The 17856-nt window shown below is 34.8% G+C and overlaps 1 protein-coding gene across 3 annotated transcripts in view; it reads right to left on the bottom strand.

Annotated features, from left to right (window-relative positions):
• Window positions 1–17856, bottom strand: part of WDR35 (WD repeat domain 35) — a 62358-nt gene that overhangs the window by 6676 nt on the left and 37826 nt on the right. For all 3 annotated transcript variants that reach the window (XM_027113767.1, XM_027113768.1, XM_027113769.1), the window contains 10 exons: window positions 17559–17769; window positions 12854–12934; window positions 7983–8119; window positions 7460–7663; window positions 6465–6611; window positions 5725–5857; window positions 3609–3719; window positions 2528–2692; window positions 1407–1547; window positions 580–736 (listed from right to left, as the gene is read on the bottom strand). In XM_027113767.1, the coding sequence (XP_026969568.1) occupies window positions 580–736; window positions 1407–1547; window positions 2528–2692; window positions 3609–3719; window positions 5725–5857; window positions 6465–6611; window positions 7460–7663; window positions 7983–8119; window positions 12854–12934; window positions 17559–17769 (1487 nt within the window). The remainder of the gene's footprint in view (window positions 1–579; window positions 737–1406; window positions 1548–2527; window positions 2693–3608; window positions 3720–5724; window positions 5858–6464; window positions 6612–7459; window positions 7664–7982; window positions 8120–12853; window positions 12935–17558; window positions 17770–17856) is intronic.

Below are 17856 nucleotides of genomic sequence, written 5' to 3'. Positions count from 1 at the left end.
TTTTATAAAAAACATCTAACATACAGTTAAATGCTATAGAAATCTATCTACTAATATCAAAATATGTTACAACATATCATTATGTTTTTTTAAAAGTACACAAAAGTATGGTTTGTTATACTCCTAATATTTTAAAAAACAAATTATTTCTAAATATATATACTTACTTTTATTTAAATATATATTTTATATAATTATTATACATAATGTAATACATATTACAGATATTAAATATGTAAATATTTATAGTTTATATTTTATATATATATATATATACACATACACACACACACACACAAGGATATGAACTGGGCTATTAAGTGTTTAAGTGATAGTGAATGCTATAAATGTTCTTTTTGCTTATCTCAAACTTCTGGTTTTTCTGTGAACCGTATATATTGCTTTCCAAAAGGGAATGTGAAAAACAGATCATAAACAGCAAATCTCAAATATATGAAAATAAATCCACAGAAAAAAAGTGTTATTGAAATCAATATAAGGGCACCTTGAAGGAGCTAGCCCTTCATCTACAATTTATGATTTTTTAGACATGTTATATACATTAGGTAATATGCCCACCTGTCTTCAATGCATTGTCAACATAGCCCTCGTAGAGCTGCCTCTGCGCCAGTATGAAGAAGTGGTAAGCCTCAGCCCCTCTCCAAGCATTATCTGTGAAACGACTAGTTGTAGACAGAACTTCTTCTTCCAGCAAACCAGCCAAAGCAGAAGTGGCCTACAAGTAAAGCAGACCCACTTTTTCTGTCAGCACAACCCTAACAATGGTCCTTCCAATAGAGATGATTTCTGAAACTGGTATATCAATACATTAAAATAGCTCAGTTAGCAGATTTTATCATTATAAAACTGTCACTACAGACTTAATGTCTCCATTATAATTCACATTTTGTTAAATTGATATGATCAAATTTTTTCTTCAGTTTTATTGGGGTATAATTGACAAATCAAATTGTAAGATACTTAAAGTGTACTTCATGGTGATTTGTATACGGGTACATTGTGAAAGAACTCTCCTCCCCATAGTAACATCAAATTTTTAAATAGAATTGATTAAACTTTAAGTTAATGTAAGGCTTATCTGCACATTAAAATAATATATATATTCTAGGAAAGTTTTTAAAACTCACTGATTAGAAAGGATTTACCAAGTAAGGAATTTAAGCAAAGATTACAGATTAGTAAAAAAATATAATTTTCAATATTTCCAAGTTGAAATGTCTAAATGTGAGCAGTAATTCCAAATCAGGCATTCCTTTTCCTCATATCATTTAAGAAAATAAATGCAAACAAGTAAATTAAATGGCCTGTCCATAAAGAGAAGTTTGATAGTTCTTTTTTCCTTAAACACTTCAGATGACTTAATGTTACTTAATGTTCTACCTTACCTCTGAGCTCTTTCCTTTAACTTTTCCTCGCTGGGCATTTTTCATTTGCTCATGGTACTGCTCTATAAGTAAAGCTGATAGTACATAGAGCTTCTTAACACGTAAAGGTTTAGTTCTTTTCTTTGCCTCTTCATCTGCAATCTTTAAACATTTAAAGAATTGGGGGAAAATATTTCTCAATCTATACTTGTACAAATATTATCATTTCTGAAATACGATTCTCTAAAAACAGGAGGAAAGTCAGTAGGGTGGAATATAAATACCACCCATTTTCTTTTCCATAGTACTGATAAGTACTTAGTTCTTTCCTTAGTATTTAGCCATTAGAGTTATAACTCAAAACAATTTAAGAAAATAACAGATGCTGATAAATAATTAAATCAAAATGAAGAAAGCTTTCATAGAGTGGCTAGTATTTTATATAACAAAGAGATTTTTAAAATAATGTTCCAAGTACCCAGAGATAAGATGGCTTTAACATGGTACATCCTTCAGAAATTTAAATTTTTTTAAATGATTCGGAGGGAAATTTTTCCTTTGTCATTAAATCAAATGGGAAAAGTATAGACTAGAATGTAAAATTTGCATACATTAATACTGTTACTAGTCACGTTCCCTCCAAATGCATACTATGAAAAGTGTAACGTCGAGATTGGGATTGACATATATACACTAATATGTATAAAATAGATAACTAATAAGAACCTGTTGTATAAAAAAAAAGTGATATATAATAAAATCTTTCTTAAATAAAAAAAATGTGTAATGTCTTTAAAACTTGCACATTTAAAAGGACTTAAAGTTTTGTTATCATCAGGATTTAAATTCCAGTTAAGGGAATTTGTACTTTATGGTCCCTGAAAATTCTATAATTCCCTGTTAACTTCGGTATTAAGTAAAAATAAAACTGCTTAAGCATCAATAAGGTGCTAAAAGTAATAAACAGCCTTTTTAGTAAAATGTAATAATACTAAGATAACACATAGTTATAGCAGTAATAAATGAGAGGGATTTTGCTATAACAAATATTTGTTTCCAAAAAACGGAAAATGTATCCTTGAGTTATAAGAAAACATTGGTAACTAGAACAAGCCAAATACTCACCAAGATTATTACATTACCTTAAACATCAGCTTAGCAGCATCATAAAAGTAACTGGCTTTCCGATAGAGTTCTATGGCATCAAGAATTTTATTCTTTTCCAATAAATGAGATGCATACCTCGCTAACAGGGAACCAATTTCTTTCATATTATGACTTTTAGCCAATTCAACAGCTTTGTTCCACTGGGGAAAAAATATATATAGCATACAATTACCCAAGCATTTATAGTCAGATATGTCTTAAAATACATACAATAAAGCTTTAAGTTTATAATAATAAATAACACTATATCAAAATAAAAAACTGGTCTATGTTTTTAAAAATCACTTAAAATCAGAGCAATTATAAATTTTAGGAGTCAAACATGTCAAAATAATCAAATGATCTAAGACTGATTTGCTTAAGAAGTACATCTGAAAAAGAAAGCGTCAAAGTTTATAATCACATTAATCTTATAATTCTAATTTTGCACAAACTATAAACAAGAAAAAGATATATTTGTTTATAGAAAAAAAATACACAATTTCAGTTAAGAAAATGTCCTATCAGATTTAACATTTAAAAGTTATTTTTATAAAGCAAATGGAGCTTTATAAAATACTTCAGGAAAATACTTAAAAGAATACATTGATAGTCAACAATTTCAACAATTCTGCATTTTAATTTTAGTTAAATTCCAGCTCTTAAAAGTATCAAGTATGTGTTTTCTATAAGGGGAAAGGAAAATAGATTTGCCAAAATAAATACTGATAAAGTAACTCAATTCCTTCCTCTTGCAATGACCATTAACTGGTCCTTCTTTGGAAACAAAACCCAAGCCTAATAAAATGCAGAAAATTATGAAATTACTTCCAGACAAAAACTTGCCAGACTAAAAGCACAGGGTTTGTTCAGGTTCCCATACTGAGTTAGTTATGAGTGGGTCTCCCTTAATGGTAGCATTTCAAGAGGTAAATTCAAATTCCAACATTTTCTCAGTCCTCAACTAAGTAAGAGACTATCTGGCTCCCTTCACAAAATCCATCTCAAGCTCTCCAACCCTTACAGGCAACAGTCTTTAAAGCATCACTATGGTGACTTTAATTTTCAGTTCCTTACTCGGTTGAGATGTACACAGGTATCCACTGCTGCCTTTGGTTGATTACATTTCAAAAACGCAGTCACTGCTTGTTCACACATTCCAGCTCTCACAAACATTTGTGCTATTTCCTGTGGACAAAATAATACTATCGATCTCATAGAACAAGGAAATCACTTATATTTTAACTTATAAAACTCCATAGGGACATAAGAATATTAAATTTTCTGGTGGCTACAGTAATTTTTCTTTTAAATGGACGTAGGGGCAGGGGCTACAAACCAGAAGAGATGCTAAAACATCACTTTTTATAAAATCTGGGCTTCACTGGCTCACAGCACAGATCTTATTTTCAACCAGGTTCTGAAGATACTGCCCTCTTACCTTCTCTCAGTGCAGTAGCTAGCTTACAGAAATACCAAGCTCCAAAACAAACCCCACGCTAGCAAGTAAAAAAAACCCTTTAAGGCAATTGATGTTATACTCAATGTCGATCATTAATTAGAGGTTTAAGGGAAACCTGACACTCAGAGGGCTCTCAAATCCCTCTATAAAGCAATGCCCCAGACAAGTTGGCCATTCATCAGTTCGGGAAGCTGGACCAAAAACAGAGGAGGAGAACCACAACAACCACTGATCACACCCCTTGGGCTGTACTTCCCATCTTCAGAATATCACTTTTTTTTCTTTCTTAATATCTAATTGGTCAGCGTTTTCTCTCCCCATCCCTACTCCTAAAATATTTTGGGATATATCATAAAAGTACAATTTTGTACCCAACTATCTTTTTCAAAGTAATGCTTATATTTTCCTGATTATAAAGTAATACATTCTTATGGTAAAAAAAATTAGAAAATATGAAAAAATAAAGGTACACATAATCTTATTCCCATAAGAAACCTCTCTCTCTATTCTGGTGTAATTTCCTAATATCTGTATCCTGTGAATATATATGTATATGTGTGTTTGTGAATATATCGTAATCATATTATATATAGTTTTGTATCCTGTGTTCCTCACTTAAATATTCTGTACATTTTCCCATATTATTAAAAAATCCTCCAAAACTTGATTTAAAATTTGCAGTACTACTGAAATTTTTAAATTATTTTAAATATTTAATTATTATAGCTATAATTACTTAGTACTTAATCAGTAATATTACTGCTCTGGATACCGTACAGCAACATTTTTTTCTGCATCATCAGACACATCTAACAGATGACAGTATAATGTCAGATACACAGTCCCTAATCCCAGGGTTGTAAGTAATTTCAGTTTTCCTACTCAAATGAACATATAAGATTGAGAATAAGGGTGTGTAAAAATGCCATTATTACAGGGATAATTGCTCTAATTCACAATAGAGAAAAGAACTGAATTAACAGAATTCTATACTCATCTATTAAGTAACCGACAAAATTTTGTAGCAGAATCCACAACTGATATACGTCCAGACCCTGCAGTTGAGAGCTACTACCTCTCCAGGTCTTGTACAACTCAGTGATTTACCTTTCTAATAAAACAAATAAAATACAAGCTCACTTACATTATTCAACGATTAATTTAAAGAGCCTTAAAAAGAAAATTTAGAACAAAGTTATAGAGAGCTCTGCTTTTAGTTTCTTTTTTTCAACATTAAATCCTTTATTATTAATATAACCTAATAAAAGTCAAGCTATCTTGACTTTTATTGCTAATATAACCTAATAAAAGTTTATTGTGAACCTAATAAAAGTTTAAGCTATCTTAAACTTTTCTTATAGCAAATTTCAAACATACATACGCACACACTACTCCCCAGATCATTTTGAAGCGAATCTCTGACATGTCATTTCATCTGTAAATATTTCACGTGTTCCGCTAATTTTTTAAAGCCAAAACTGACGAGCCTACACAAGACTGTGATCATGTTAAAATAGTAGGAATATGACTGATTTCTTCCTCTCCAGTTTCAAGCATTCTGTAATACTGGTAAATTGTTTTAATAACTAAAGCATCATTCCATGCCTAAGAAACTGTAAAGTTTTAGTTAATTTTTAATTTTCTATATTGCAGTGGACATTTCCAGACTACGACATAAAAACCTTATAAAGTAACCTAACAACTCCAAAAACTGAAATTTATAATACCTACTGGAAGCAACTTGTGGTTTTCTGGAAGTGAATTGGCAAGATTCTCCAATCCCTCATAATCCTCTAACATATAATAACACTCAGCTAAGCGTTCCTGGTTCCGGCCTTGTACATAATATTGTACAGCATTCAACCTATGGAAAGAAAAAAAAACCTTTTAAAACTAATGTGAATCTCCTCATAAATAAGCACTTTTACTAAAAATGTTCTTTCATTAGAATACCAGCACTAGTATTATTCCAATCATCTTTAGTTACAGCATGTCTTTGAAGCACATAAATTGAACAAAAAGCAAAACTAAAGACTGCATAGCATATTTTAGTTACAACATTCTTTGAATGTTCTTAAGAAATATGTTTTAATCTGATATACAGCTGTATTTCCAAACACTGACATAAATAAATAAGCATACTGATCAAAATAACTTAAGAATAAAAGTCAATGATTTCTGAAAATAATCTATAATAACAAAAGAAAATATAAACTGTGGCCTCAAACAGTAGAAAGCTACCTGGAACTACAGTATAAGTCTTCTGGGTTTTGAAACTCCAAAGTCTTGCAGTGCTTACCTGACAGCTTGAAGGATCTCTTGCTCCTCAATGTGAATCCAGAGCTATGTGAATTTTGGGATCTGGAAGGATGGTCTTCATTTCCCTAGCATTATTTCATAGGGAAGTACTCAGGCAGTTACAATTTTAAGTGCCAAATGAACGGATAAGGGGGTCCAGATAGGTTACCTACCACTTTTGCCGATCAGCAAAGTAGTCTCCGATGGCATTGTGGGCTTGTTCAAGGAGACTGTCATCCGCATCACCAGATCCAGTTTTCAGGAGTTGGAGTACTCGAAACCAATCTCCCAACTTCAGCCGGAGGCCAATAGCCAGATCTCTACAAAAATTGACATTCATTCATTCATTCATCACGTATCTATCAAGCGCCTACTATGTGCTAGGTTCAGTTCTAAGGCACTGAGAATACACAACAATGAAGAGACAGATGAGGTACCTCCAAACATTTTAGAAATTTAGCACCAGGTAAGAGGCAATGGAGAGAACCTGCAAAAGGAAAGAGGAAACAATTTCCTGCCTCTTATTATCCTAGACTTTCAATTTACTTGGCAAAATAATGACTTAAATAATAATCACTTCTTTTCATCAATTTCTTAAGACATAATCAGACTTATTTCATGTTTACATGTTTGGTTTTATATTTCTTTTCAGGGCTTGAGTTGTATTAGCAACCGCCTGAAAGTACAAATAATAAAAATTAGATATAATGTTCACAGCTGAAATGAAGTTCATACAGTATTTTATATAAATAAAAATATAAAGAATAAAACTCAATCCCTAAATACCTTTGATTTTTATTTCATGGTCCTTGACAAGTGAAAATTAAATAATGGCCTAAACCAAAAAAGAGAACCCAAATAATGAGTGGTATAATAAATGATAAAGCCTCCAGTCTCTGCAGTCATATGAATGTTTTTCCTACCAAGTGAAAAAAGTCTCCCATGGCCAGTCATTAATATTACATAAAAACAGAGAAGAAAGTTGCCCCAAATTACAAAGCATAAATTAATGAAGGTCATGTAGACTATCTAGGTTGTAATCCAAACAAATTATTTTCTGAGAGAGATGGTATGATACATTTAGTCTATTTTACAATCCTCATTTGTGGAAAAAAAAAAAATCACAAATTCTGGAATTAGTCCGGATGCCCGCACCTTTATCACTTACCTTCTGTCCATATCAAGATACATCCTTTCAGCCTCTTCGAACCTGCCGAAGTAGGCAGCCACTTCCGCCTGCTTCATGGACTCACTCTGCAGGTTACCCAGGCGCTTCACAAACTTAATGCCTTGGTAATCTTTGCAACGCACAAACGCTTGCTCTGCAGTGTGCAAATCCAGTTTCTGAAGAGCTGCTTCAGCCAGTAGGCGCCTTTATTAAAAAGAGAAACAGAAAAGCCAATGGCAAATTAAGGATAAACAAGTCTTGAATCAGAATTCAATTATTACACCTACTGTTTCTAGTGAAACATGGTGGAAAGTGATTATTGTAACACATTTATACGTTTCATATAATATTATGCTTATGTTGAATACTTCCGAATCTAAAATAAATTTCTATATTTTAAATCTAAAAAGAATAAGAACAGAAGCCTATTCCCATCAGGAGCCTCGTATGAGAGCAGGGGACGACAGAGCTGAGACTTTACACCTGAAAACTTGAGAGGTTTTATTTATTTATTTTTAAATACCAAAGTCGGGGGTGTGGATTATCCTCTATGAACTGAGATGCATCCTCAATTCCAACCTTCTCAATCAGTGCTCGGCTATCTCTCAGGGACCGAATCTCAAAGTTAATGATATAATCCTTGTCTGGATATTCTGGATTCTAAAAGTAAAGATGAAAAGAAAGAAATTCAAATAGTTGCCTTTAGAGTATGTTTTTTTTTTTTTTGCGATACGCGGGCTTCTCACTGTTGTGGCCTCTCCCGTTGGCAGAGCACAGGCTCCGGACGCGCAGGCTCAGCGGCCATGGCTCACGGGCCCAGCCGCTGCGCGGCATGTGGGATCTTCCCGGACCGGGGCACGAACCCGCATCCCCTGCATCAGCAGGCGGACTCTCAACCACTGCGCCACCAGGGAAGCCCTGTATTTTTTTTTTTTTTACAGTAAAAACAGCAAACAAATAAACAACTGTATCATATTATCAGCAAAACTTGGAAAAAGAGAAGTTGCCATGTGTGGGTCTTTTGAATTATCTGGAAAACACCCACAGTCCACAAGTGAAGTCCCTCCTGAGGCAATCAGGGAAAAGGGGACAGTTGTCAAAGGGGTCCCTTACAATCATGCAGCCTTGTCTCCCTCGGCTCAAAATGTCTTTCCCCAGGAGCTACTCTCTTCCCGTCCCACGTGCTGCCAGCCTCCACTGGAGCAGAAAACACCATGTGCAGGGCCTCTACCCCTCACTCCTTAGTCTATTCTTTTTTTCTATTATTGAAAAAAAAAATTATAAATAGCAGTTGCTCTGAGGGTGGGTATGGACAGATTTACTGGGAAGAGGCATAAGGGAACTTTCTAGCATGATAGTAATGTTCTGTATCTTGACAGGGGTTTGAATTGCACAACCGTATGCATTTGTCATAACTCACTGACTGGTACGCTTAAGATCTGTGCATTTCATTGTATGCAAATTTTATTTCAAGTGAAAGAAAACTATAAGCAAATACTGAACTTGAATTAGTGAACTTTAATTAATGATATGCATGCTAAAGTATATATGTACTAACTCTGAACTATATTAAAAAACAGGACTGATTAATGGGCACATAGACAGATGGACAGAAATATGACACAGCAAGTATAGTAAAATGCTAAATAGAATTTAAGTGCTGCCCACATGCTGTTGGGCAGCAGACAAACAAATTTTTTTTTTAAAAAAAGAAAAAGGGCTGGTTTTCATCACTACTTTCCTTTTATAATTTAGCAGCCTGACAAAGAAAAAAAAATTTAAAGGCCAGTCTTGCAGCAAAGAACTAGCTAACAGCCAGAGAAAGAAAACAGTTATAACGAACTCACCAATATTCTACATATTCTAAGTAACGAAAAAGTGAAGCATACAAGAAAATTAGAGGCCCCGTGTGTAAAAGAGTAATGGCTCCCATGGACCAGAGTTCTCTGAAAAGGTTAACTGAGCCACACATACCCTTTCCCCACCCTGCAACTGAACCCCTGTATCTAGAAACTGAAAAGTTCTTAGGGAACTACCGTGCAAAGTAGGATGGAAAGAGCATGAGGTTTGGACTCAAACAGTCCTTAGCTCAAATCCTAATTCCATCCCTTGCTGGTTACGTGGCAGCTCTTTCTAGAACCTGCCCTACCCCACTCCTTACCCACCCAGGAAGCCAGGGCCATCTTCCCCAAATATAAACCTAATCATATCATTCTCCTGCATTACTCCGCCACTGACTCCAGGATCAAGTCTAAACTCCACAGCAAGGCATATGAGGTCACTTATGACCTGGGCCCCCTATCCCATTACCTCTCCCCAGCCTCATTTCTGCCAGCACTACAGTTACACACACCAGCTTTGAAGCCAGAAAGCTTGGAGTCAAACCATGCTTTTGCCTACTGCTAACCGGGTATCACTGGCAAATCAGCTTATTTCTCCAAGCCTCAGATTCTTCCTCTGAAAAAATGGAATAGTAATCAAACTTACTTCCTAGCATTGGGAGGATTAAGTGAGATAACACGTATCATGCACTGAGCACAATGCCTAGCTGTGTTATTCACATTATTCACAGTCTCAGAACTGACCCAATGCTCTCTTGCTTCAGACCTTTGAAGAGATACACCTACTGACTGAACCACAGCACCCCTGCCCCTCTTCTAGTTGCTGAAGTTCTTGTCTATCTCCCCAACTCCTCTACTTTAGAGAACTGTTAATTCCCGTCCTTTTCCTTCTGCACTCCTTCTTCTCTAGTCCTCCAAGAAATTTCTCATGTTATTTATTTTTCCTATTTTATTGAAATATAATTGGCATGTAACACTGTATTAGTTTTAGGTGTACAACACTCATGTTGTTTCTTAAAACTGTATGCTTGAAGGGATCCACAGTTCAGCTAAATATTTCCTGGGTCAACAAGACCTCAGAGGGAACTAAGGTATGACAATATTCTTTTCTTTACGGCTTTTTATGTAGTAAGTCAGACAGATAACAAAATTGTCACACAGAACCTGGTTTTCCCTCACAGTTTAACAATGCCTGCCACTAAACCGGGCAATAGTACTGTAGTTATTCTTTTTTTTTTTTTAACATCTTTATTGGAGTATAATTGCTTTACAATGGTATGTTAGTTTCTGCTTTATAACAAAGTGAATCAGTTATACATATACATATGTTCCCATATCTCTTCCCTCTTGCGTCTCCCTCCCTCCCACCCTCCCTATCCCCCCCAACTCCACAGGTGGTCACAAAGCACCGAGCTGATCTCCCTGTGCTATGCGGCTGCTTCCCACTAGCTATCTACCTTACGTTTGGCAGTGTATATATGTCCATGCCACTCTCTCGCTTTGTCACAGCTTACCCTTCCCCCTCCCCATATCCTCAAGTCCATTCTCTAGTAGGTCTGTGTCTTTATTCCCGTCTTACCCCTAGGTTCTTCATGACATTTTTTTTTCTTAGATTCCATATATATGTGTTAGCATACGGTATTTGTCTTTCTCTTTCTGACTTTCTTTATCCTACTATTAGATATGCATAAAATGTGTATCAAGAATTTTAAAGTACATCTAACCAGTTTAAATATGTGTTTTAAAAAATTCTTCATAAAAGTCAATATAATCATCAGAGCAACACATCACAGGCATTTTTAAGCACTCCAGAATTTAAGGCAATCAGCAACTATGAGCCTTTCTTGAAAAGAATTATAACGAAGAAATCCAGCCAACTAAAAGATTAATCAAAATTAAGAACTCATGTACAGAGAAAATGTAGAAAAAGACTGGTAATAGCTTCCATTTAAATATAAGACTACATATGTGGAAAATTAGGGTTACAAAATAAAATGTAAATGTTCTAAATCTTGACAACATAAAAATAACAATGTGCCTAACAAAAAGAAGAGAGAAAGAGGGAGAAAATGTAAAAACACCGTCTTTTAGAGTGACAATCAATACTATTAAAACTTAAGATGTAGTTTAAAAGCAATAACCTCTTAGTTCTTCAGTTTTTTTCTTAACCCAGAAAAGCTGTAATCATTTGTGGTGAAAAAAAATTAATGTTCTCCAATTCCTTCAGATTCACTGTCACATTACTGAATTAAAATTAAACACTAAACAAGTAGATTGTACAGTGATGTCATTTTTATAAAATTACTTCTGTTTATTTATCTAATCTATCAAATCTATCTTTCCACATACTGGTTACAGCTATACAGAATAATGTTCTGATGTTTATCTAATGTTAATCATTAAGAGACCGAGATTGTAACAGAACTTCAGACCTTCCTTTTTGACTTTGACTGCTGATAGCTTTTAAGCCTCACCCTTCCCCCTTCCCCTTCTGCCTCACATCTGGACATGATAAGAAAGCATAAGTGTTCCATCCTTTGGTGACGCAGGAGTTTCAAACCACACATATCTCTACCTACCCATGGGAACCCTCACCCTAGGCCCACCCTCTAACTGCCCAAAAAACCCAAGCCAGTCTCCTTTCCCTGCTCTCAAACCAATTTTGGAGCAGCTTGGGAAGCCTATCCTTTCTCCCCTAAAAACTCATTAAGTTTGTAAGACCGTTTTACACCCTTTTGGTGTATCTGTGGTGTCATCACTCTTTACACGCAAACCAAATTTTGGGTGGGGGCCATTCCTGCTGCGGCAGGGTGGTCATGACATAGAAGACAACTGGTTCCCAATAAAAGAGTTGCAATTTACATGTCAAACCAAAATATGAAAACATGTTACAAAATGCAACTAACTTCTGGAAATTTAAAATCCACTATTCCAAAACACATATGTAGTACATAGAAAAATAAATATTTTGGATAAAAGGAAGGTAAACTTTCAATACATTCTTAGAGTAAAATATTTTCAAAGAACATTCAATGAAGGCCAAAGTAGGGATTCAAAAATTATCTGGAATTCTTTATCTGGAATTAGAATTATTTTATAAAACCTGAAAAATAAAATAGGAGAACAGTGGTCCTCCAAATAAAAAAGTTACTCAAATATCCTAGAACAAGCGAAAGACTAAAGAAAATTATCAAATATTTCTTCAGTATCTCTGTTATTAATATAAAAATAATGAAAACAACTAACTACCATTTATGAGCTCTTGATCATAGCACTGTGCTGTTTTTCACTCATTATCTTATAAAATAACAATCCGGTAAGACAGGTACTATTACTATCCACATTTTATAGAGGTAAAAACAGGCTCATAAACAGGAAGGGAAAAATGAAACTTTAAAAGATGAAGGAACCTGTCTAAAGGTTGTATAAGTGACAGGGAAGGGCTGGAACTCCTCACTGCATACTCCTAACCAGGACACTACACTGCCTGGTACAAAAATGAGTCCCAGTCAAGCCAGCAACAGAAATATAATTGTTTTTTAATAAGAATTACCTTTAATATCTCATCCAAAAGAACAGATTTAATTTCTAGATCCTCAAAATTACAAATATATCCAGAAGTCTGAATGGGTTCCTTTAAAGACAAAAACAAATGTTATGTTTAACTGTACAAAAGTTTCCTTCTTTACCATATCATGATTTTAACTTTTATTATCAAAATTTTCAAAACAACAAAAAAGGAGAGAGAATGTCATTAACACCCATATACACATCATCTAAATAATTATTCACATTTTAGAAATATGCTTCAGTCAATTTTTTGGCTAAGGTATTTTAAAGTAAAGTAAATTTAGACATGACATTTCACCCCTAACTATTTCATATCTCTAAAACATAAGGATGTTCTCTTACATGGCCACATTACTATTATCACACCTTAACATAATCAGTATTAATTCCCTAATAGGATCCAGTATCAGTTCAAATTTTCTGAATTAATCCAAAAATGGTTTATACAGTTTGATAATTCTTATTCATGCCATGCAACATTAAATTTAATTCTTAATGAACTGACAAACACTATATTTGTATCTAAGCACATATATCAAAGTCCCATACCATACTGAAAAGTAAGTCCTCTGTAACATTAGCCAGAGGGCATCCCTGATAGATTCATTTCCTATATAACAAGATTTAATTTGCCAACATGGAAACACATGAGCCTGCTATATGTCTGTTTCTTGTCCTAGCGTTATACAGGCTTGTAGAAATAAAGTATGGTAAATGCATATTATAATGTAAAGTAGTTGTCCTAAATCCCTAGTAAAAGAAATACACTCCCAATATACTTAATACCTCCAAGAACACTGTAAAAAGAATAGGATAACGTTGTCTGATAATGAACATAACTCCAGAATGCAATTTTTTAAAATATGTGTGTGATGTCATAGTGAAATAGAAAGTAACCTAAATCCAAATGAAATAACATATCAAATTTATAACTCTGAAAGTTAGTGCTTCATATATAATAGAAACTACAAAAATTATTATTATGGTAAGACACTAAAAAGATGAAAATAAGAAGTAAATATTGAATCATATTTAGTTTGCATTTAATATGTCTAAGTTTAATAATGAGGCTCTTGTAGGCACATTATATGTGTTTATTGGGTTTTTAAATGTATATTTTCTTTAAAAAGTAGAAATTGACTAAAATTATATGAGAAAATTTTATAAAATCCCTAAATTTCCTCAAAAAAATTATATTACATATAGGCAAACAGTATGCTTTTATGAACCGAAAAAATCAGAATAAAATTTAATTCACAAAAAAAGCACATGTAACAAAATATTTCTTATAAATTATAGGGGCCTTTCATATACTTTATTTTGGTACTACATGTAAACTAAGTGTACCCTTATAAAAAGGTTAATCACTAGAAAATTTTTTATTTTTAGCTAGATAATTTAACAAAGCAAGAGGGTCAAAAGATAAAGTCATAAAAGATGATCTGTGGATAAAAAATAATACCAAAAACAAAGAGAAAAGGAGAAATAGAAGGATAAGGAGAGAAATCGGGCAGCACCAAGATGGCACAGGGAGACCCTGAGCTCAATTCCTCCCACAAACACACCAAAACTACACCTACATATAGAACAGCTCTCTGTGAGGATGACTTGAAGACTAGCAGAGTGGCTCTTCTACAACCAAGGCTGCAGAAAGATAAAACACACCGAGTCTGGTAGGAGGGGAGGGGAAGTGATCTAGCCGAGACCCACACCCCTAGCAGGCAACCTAGAGACGGAAGGGCTTATCACAAGCATGGGGATCTTCCCTAAGGAGCAAGGGGTTCACACCCCACACTGAGCACCCCAGCCCTGGGGTCCAGCACTGGGAAGACAAGCTCCCTTGGCTGATTTTTAAAACCAGTGGGGCTTACCAGAGGGCTGTAAGAAACTGAGACTCTGCTCTTAAAGGGTGCAAGCACAGTCTTGCTTGCAGAGGCAGCAGATTGAAAAGTGCCTGGAACCCTGACCTGCCTGCCAAGACTGCACCAGCACAGTCTCCCAGCCTGCATTGGGCTGCAGCTCTAGCATCCCCCACAGAGGTGGCAACCACCACTGCACCATGGGAGAAGACGCAGCATGCGCTGGGCCCTGGCTGTAGCCCTGCTGGCTCCAGCCCCACCTTCTGCCAAGACAGCAGCCCCAGAAAGCCCCGGGAGAAGCCCCCACCTGTGCTGGGTTCTATAATAAAAGACAAGGAAGGGCATTATATAATGATAAAAGGGTCAATCCAAGAAGAGGATATAACATTCATAAACATATATGCACCTAACATAGGATCACCTAAATATATAAAGCAAGTATTAACAGACATAAAGGGAGAAATTGACAGTAATACAATAATATTAGGGAACTTTATTCCCTACTTACATCAATGGAAAGATCATCCAGACAGAAAATCAATTAGAAAACAGTGGCCTTAAATGACATATTAGACCAAATGGACTTAAAAGCTATCTACAGGACACAAACACAGCAGAATATACATTCTTTTCAAGTGCTCATGGAACATTCTCCAGGATAGATCACATGCCAGGCCATAAGACAAATCTCAATAAATTTTAAAAGACTGAAAAGATATCAAGCATCTTTTCTGACCACAACAGTATAAAACTAGAAATCAATTATAGTAAGAAAACTGGAAATAAAACAAACACATGGAAACTAAACAACATCTAAACTAAACTAAAAAAATCAATGGGTCAACAAAGAAATCAAAGAATCAGTACCTTCAGAGGGTCACTGGAGATGAAAATGATCAAGCAGGGAATATCAACATTAAATACTCACTTCCCAATTCTCAAGGAAAATATGCTTTATCAATGAATTAGAATTTTACACACAAATGGCACCCTTTTCTCACACATAATCTGAAGAAAGGTCTACAATTTAAGGAAAGGTATGAAACTAGAATTCATAATAACACTCAAACGTATAAAAATGTATTCGGTATTAACCATCAAACAACAGTTTATCTCCCTAATAATAACACAGAATACTATGTCCTAAAGGAGTTCTAGTAAGTTCAGTTTTGAAGAGTATGACCTCACATGCTAGAGGAGTGACTAGCAGAGTAACTAACCAAACAGGGACCACAGGCAGGGTCCTCATGAATGAAAAGAACAGCACACCATGGTTTGTAAAGAAATCCAGTCAATGGTAATGTTATACGAAATTCACCTGCCTCTAGATCTAATAGAAATTGAAGTACTTGCCAAGCCAGACAACAAACTCCAAAAATAAATAAATAAAAGGTTGTTCTTTTAAAACTACTTAAGAAACACTTTCCACCAGGCAAAGATTTCCCTTGGTGCTAGACTGACCATGTGTGACCATTATGCCAGGCATAATCCTCTCACTTCTCCAGGCATATGATTTTGGAATTAATACAAGTAGGGCCAAGGATGGAAAAAGGACGCTAACACTCAAAACGTATTTTACTTCCATCCTCAAGTTTATCCCATGGTTACCTGTCAAATTTCCACACTTGTTTTGTACCAAGGGTCAACTTTTCTTTGAACCCTTGAAAGAAGTCCATGCTTATATAGGTCAAATGCAGCAGCCCTGAATGCCCTTCCTTTGAGCCATTACTCAGGGCCTGAAAATTATAAAGATCCTTAAGACTCCTAAAAGCTTTAACAAAGCCTTTGAGAACAATTTACATCAGGTCATTGACCAACCCAAAGATCCTGAGTAGGGCTCAAACGGGGAAATGTAAAAATAATTTAGGGTATTAAAGATGTTTAGTTTACCACTAAATAATTACAGAAGATCTTCAGTAGCTCAGGGGACCCAGCATGTAATTTCTTCCCAAGAAGGAAACTACAGGTCCAAACAAACATCAATTAATGACATAAAGCACTTATCAAGTCATCTCTTATTATTTCCACTAGTGGAGTATAACAGGAGCATTGAAAATTCCAAATTGAAAATCCACTGATAATTCGAAAATTGTTTAAAAGATTTATCTTCTTAATGATGCTTTGATTAGGCTACCACTCAAATTATTTTGAATTCCCAAACACAACAGCTAACGGTTGATACACAGCAGACTGACAGGAAAATTCTGCGCCTAAAAATTAGCTGATGTGAGCCACAAGTAGAAAATAAAAATATAACTTTAAAATCAGTGAGGAAGCAGCTTTCTGACACCCCAGAGAGAGCAGATTATTAATCACAGTCCACATTTGCCTGTTCGTAAGATTATCAGGATGATAAAGAACATGGATTACTAGGTGACAAAGTTCATGTAAATATACATAAGACAAAGGTAAGCACAGAATAAGCACAGAACAGGCAAAAGAGAATGAAAGGGCGAGGCAACTCCAAAACCACATTTTTTTGGCTGGTGGTTTTAAGCAATTTTGGTAATAAGACTACTTTATTTGTTTTAAACTTTGACAAGGAAAGAAATAAAGACTATATAGTTAGTGAGCATGGTTCCATCTTTTAAAAAGAATAGATAAATGCTTAGAAAGTGCCTTTCAGTGAAAGTGGAGAATATTTAAAGGATAAATATTAATCCCACTTAAGACCAAATATTTTTAAATTCCACAGAAATGTTTCTATTTATTTTCAGAATTCATGCAGCCAACACCAACAAACTTCTTGAAGAAACAAAGGGGAAATGTCCAGGTTTTGGTATTTGGCTCATTATTTATGTACTGTTAATGCTTATTTCTTGTTTTTACCTCAGGATCCAAGTTTCTGAAAACATACATTCTTGTCTTCTCCATCATTGCAAACAAATCAGGATTATCTTTGGCCCACTTCATATCCCAGACATCTTTTCGCTCCAATTTTAACAACTCGCCAATAACTTGCTGTCCTGTGCTGTCTGTTACCCGAGCATCCAAGTCAAAGAAGGTCAGAACTCCTGAGATGTCTATGATAGCAAGACGACTACAAGTAATGAAATTGGAGAAGGGGAAAAAAAACTGTAAAAGTACTATCTGCGTTCATGAATATAATTACTTATCACCATTCTTC

The sequence above is a fragment of the Aethalodelphis obliquidens genome, unplaced genomic scaffold, assembly GCF_003676395.1.
Source record: "Aethalodelphis obliquidens isolate GAN/ISIS:26980383/991018 unplaced genomic scaffold, ASM367639v1 scaffold12, whole genome shotgun sequence".
NCBI classification, from domain to species: domain Eukaryota; kingdom Metazoa; phylum Chordata; class Mammalia; order Artiodactyla; family Delphinidae; genus Aethalodelphis; species Aethalodelphis obliquidens.
The sequence above is the reverse complement of the archived record's forward strand: the minus strand, read 5'-3'. Positions and strand labels throughout refer to the sequence as shown.